This window comes from Cydia amplana, chromosome 2 (genome assembly GCF_948474715.1).
Source record: "Cydia amplana chromosome 2, ilCydAmpl1.1, whole genome shotgun sequence".
Lineage (NCBI taxonomy): Eukaryota > Metazoa > Arthropoda > Insecta > Lepidoptera > Tortricidae > Cydia > Cydia amplana.
Genome location: NC_086070.1, coordinates 14196279 through 14200171, shown reverse-complemented (window position 1 = coordinate 14200171; position 3893 = coordinate 14196279). Strand labels below are relative to the sequence as shown.

The 3893-nt window shown below is 39.7% G+C and overlaps 1 protein-coding gene across 2 annotated transcripts; it reads right to left on the bottom strand.

Annotated features, from left to right (window-relative positions):
• Nucleotides 1-342: 342 nt before the first annotated feature.
• LOC134662155 (uncharacterized) lies at nt 343-3429 on the bottom strand. 2 transcript variants are annotated; one of them, XR_010098028.1, is made up of 4 exons: nt 3126-3148; nt 1120-1277; nt 747-875; nt 343-471 (listed from the first exon to the last, which is right to left on the bottom strand). XR_010098028.1 is itself a non-coding variant. In XM_063518421.1 (4 exons), the coding sequence occupies exons 1-4, from the start codon at nt 3376-3378 to the stop codon at nt 370-372; spliced, it is 393 nt and encodes a 130-aa protein (XP_063374491.1). In that variant the 5' UTR covers nt 3379-3429; the 3' UTR covers nt 343-369. The 2 variants fall into 2 exon arrangements, 1 of the variants encoding a protein (XP_063374491.1); XM_063518421.1 differs by lacking the exon at nt 3126-3148 and adding an exon at nt 3375-3429.
• Nucleotides 3430-3893: the final 464 nt, after the last annotated feature.

Here is a 3893-nt window from a genome sequence, read left to right as displayed (position 1 = left end):
ATGTACTTTACTAAAATAGTCTCTTTAAAAAATACAATCTTCTTACTTTACTGTGTTTTTACCTATGTGTTAAATACATTGTAGAAAATTTTGCTTTAATTTCAGACTCCTATTTAACCGTTATAGGCCAGATTTTTACGGCTCTAAATTTGAAATTAGTTGTAACTCAGAACACTACTAAGTCGTGTATGTAACATATAATCTAATGTATTATGGAAACGCTAGACAAATGATGATTAATAATATTGTTACTACGAGTAAACCAATTTACCGTGTTTTAAAAAGTTTTATGATTTATGTAGCTATTATTAAAACGGGTAAGAAAATACACTTGTATATCAGTGACCATAATCATGTATATTACTTTTTTTAAGTAAAGTACGCATCAACAGTAAACCTACACAGGTTCTGTATGCCAGCTTGGTGAATCGACTTACCATTGCAGTTTTGAGTTTTAGTGCATGCGCATTCCTGCAATTCAAAACGGAAAAAATGTCCACTTATAGTTATGTAACCAATAATCCCCTGCCCTATATTTTATAGGACCACCACCGGTGTTCGACTACTCGAGCGATACATTCCAGTCTCGGTCTAAGGACTAGAGGGCTAAGTCACTTCTTAATAAAATTAAGTATTTCAATTTACGATATCTTTTGGGTTTATCGTTAGTATGAAAACTGCGTAGACCCTCGAACGGAGACGACCGACCTTTACCTAGTTGAAATTAGGTTTCACTTTTTACTTACAGTAAGATTTGATTTGGATGTAATTTGCGAAGCGTGTAGTATGGATTTGTTTGGTAGTTTTGGTTTAAGGCCTGGTGAAGTCTCGTGGCAGCAGTTGTATGACCCGGAACAGAAAGTGCACCCTTGAAACTGAAAAAGAAAGAAGTGTGTTACGAACTTATAACACGAAAACATTACAACAACATACAATAAATATGTAGGCTAGTAGCAACTATTTATTAAAAAAAACTGTTATACAGGGTAGTCATGAAATCAAACTTTCAATTTTAGTAGCACATGGTAGCACTTTATTAAAGATTTATCGAAATATATATTATAAAAGCTCATTAAAACATATTGAATGCAAATATATGTAAATGTGACTTTTATTTACCACAGGCCTCTTTCTTCTTATCATTAAAAATCTCGGCCTCCTAAATTGGCGGCCTCCTTTTCCACACTGACAGTATTTCTTCGCCCGGCGCCGGGTGGCCGCCGCGTGGAGACGTCCTTTCACGCAACACCAGCTGTGATGCCGCGACAAGAATATACCTGGCAGAATGTGCAATTGTACATTGTACTCCCCATTTAATATTATTTTTATTATAGTATGCTTTGAAATTAAAATAACAGAAACAGAAAATTGTGCCTCACATATAGCTGTAGGTAGTGACAAGGTGAATACGGATCAGCGGGAAATCCTTTATTCAACAATTACTTTAGAAAGAAGGCAAGGGCCCGAAAAAAGTGGCGCCGTCTCATTTTGTATTATTATGGCTTTCTGAGCCAACAGAGTACGTATGTGAGTAAAATAAATGGTCGAATTAAACTTTTAACACCTATCCTATGTCGAAAGAAGAACATAAGTAGCAGGTGTTGAAAGTAATATTATAGACAAGTAGGTATTATAAGAAATGTCATTAAAGAATTATTATTAATTCAACTATATCAATGACTGGTAAACTAAATCCTATCAAAGTTAAATAAGACTAAACCAATGCATAGTAATGCCTCGAAGTTTAAGGTACGACGCTGGCAATCCAAGTTGGAAGATTAGCAAGTTGCGGATACGGTGTTGGGAATGCGGCCATTTTGTATGCAGTAACAACCGCTGAGGTCGAGCATCATGTAGATACAGAATAAATTATAGTACACTGTGTAACAAAACCGATGGTTGAGCAAATCACGTTGTCCCTCCCTAAAGCACAACTCACTAGGCGCGGTTTCTTTCTCGCTCTTTCTATGTAGATTCCAATCTTACAAATACCGACCTAGCGGCCAACAAACTAAAGCGGCGATATGAATACATACATAGATTATAAAAAAATAAATAAAAAAAATGCATTTATTTCAGACAAACATGGTCCATATTTTGTTAGTACATCTTAATCTAAATTTAAAACTTATAGCTAAGGTTAACTTAAAATAAACTTAAATAACTATCTTAGGTACTAAAGATAAATGCAGAGAGGACCAGTGCCTTATCAGGCCACTGTCCCATCTGCCAGCCACGACGGCCAGGAGACTGTGGCGGCTGTCGCGCACCCTGCGGAGCGTCGCGGCGCAGCGCTTGCGCAGTGTCGCGTGGAAACCGTCCACATGAGCATCAGCGAACATGCCGGACGCACTGCAGTACCGAGGCAGCCGCAACAGTACCCTGAACGCGTCATTATATTGTACGCGCATCGCGTTAAAAGCCCTTTGCGTGTATCGAGTCCACAGGCTGCAGGTGTACAGCGATGTACAGAACGCTCGAAATAATGTTATTTTTACTTGCGCTGTACACCGGCTGAACCTGCGAGCTATCATATTGGCCCTCACAGCCAAGGCCCTCCGCTCCCTCTCGATATCAGCGTCATCGCGGAAATCGTCGGTTACCAAGTGCCCAAGGTATTTAAAAGAGGTAACCCTTTTCAGTTGCAAGCCATTCAAACAAATGGGTGGGATGTGTGATAGGCACTTGCTTCCCGCTTTGAAGACCATATACTCGCTCTTGCTTACATTATATTTAAGGTTATGCGCTAGGGCATATGACTCACACCTCTCAATAAGCAATCTCAGACCACCGACCGACGGGCTCAACAGTACCATGTCATCGGCATAGCTTATGTTATTGAAGCATACCCTATCTATATGACAGCCCACACGTGTACTGCTGAGCTCGCCGATCAAGGCATCGATATACAAATTGAAAAGTTTAGGTGAGGTCAGTCCCCCCTGCCGCACCCCGCACACCAGACCGTACTCGTCCGACAACACATTACCCCAGCGAACACAATTTCGTTGGCCAGCATACCAACACCTGAATACACCTGTATAACATAAGTACTTCAAAAAATATAAAACATCCATAACTCAGAAACAAATATTCGTGATAAATACACAAATAAATGCCCTTACCGGGATTCGAACCCGTGACCTCCAGCTTCGTAGGCAAGGTCACTACCGACTAGGCTAAGAGACGGTCAAATATTTTAAATAACAGAACGATGTGGATACAAAAAAATGCTTCGGGAGAACATCTGTTAAAAAATATTGGAAGAGCATCCGAAATAAGTATTGACACCATACACAAACACATTTGATATTATGAAGCAGGTAGGTATAACATTTTCATGTAGAAAAGAATTAATGCAATATAATAATCACCCATAATTAATTTGTTTAGTTTAAATTGTCCAATGCTTCTGTTATTGTCTCGGCATGGCCATCTAATTGTTAAAACTCGACGTCATATGACTTTTGAGCGTCTAACATCCACTAGTATCATAGTTCACCCCGAACTGAGAACTCGCGATTCACTAAAACTATACATAGAGTGGATTGATAGAATAGCTTACAGCAGCTCACAACTAACTCAAAGTTTGGTCTTATTAGTCTCATCAATAAGAGAGCTATTGCTATATGATATTTCATAATATCATATGCAATCTAGTTAGCTTCATACCAAAGCTGCAATGAAAAAACACGATGCAGACTCCTCCTTCCTCCTCCTTGCATCGGTTTCCCCATCACTGAGGGTCGTGGCCACTTCTAGGGAACCGCTTCTCTTTCACAATTTGCCGCCACCTCTTTCTGTCTGTCGCCGAATGAAGGGCACCATGGAGCGTTGCATCAAGGGCTGAGCGAATTTGGTCTGTTCACCGCATTGGGCTCCTGTGTCTCGGC

Coding starts and splice junctions, on each gene's coding strand:
- LOC134662155 (XM_063518421.1), bottom strand. Junction 876..1,119: donor TAAGAAGAAAGAGGCCTGTG/GTAAATAAAAGT, acceptor TTTCTTTTTCAG/TTTCAAGGGTGCACTTTCTG. Junction 472..746: donor CATCCAAATCAAATCTTACT/GTAAGTAAAAAG, acceptor TTTGAATTGCAG/GAATGCGCATGCACTAAAAC.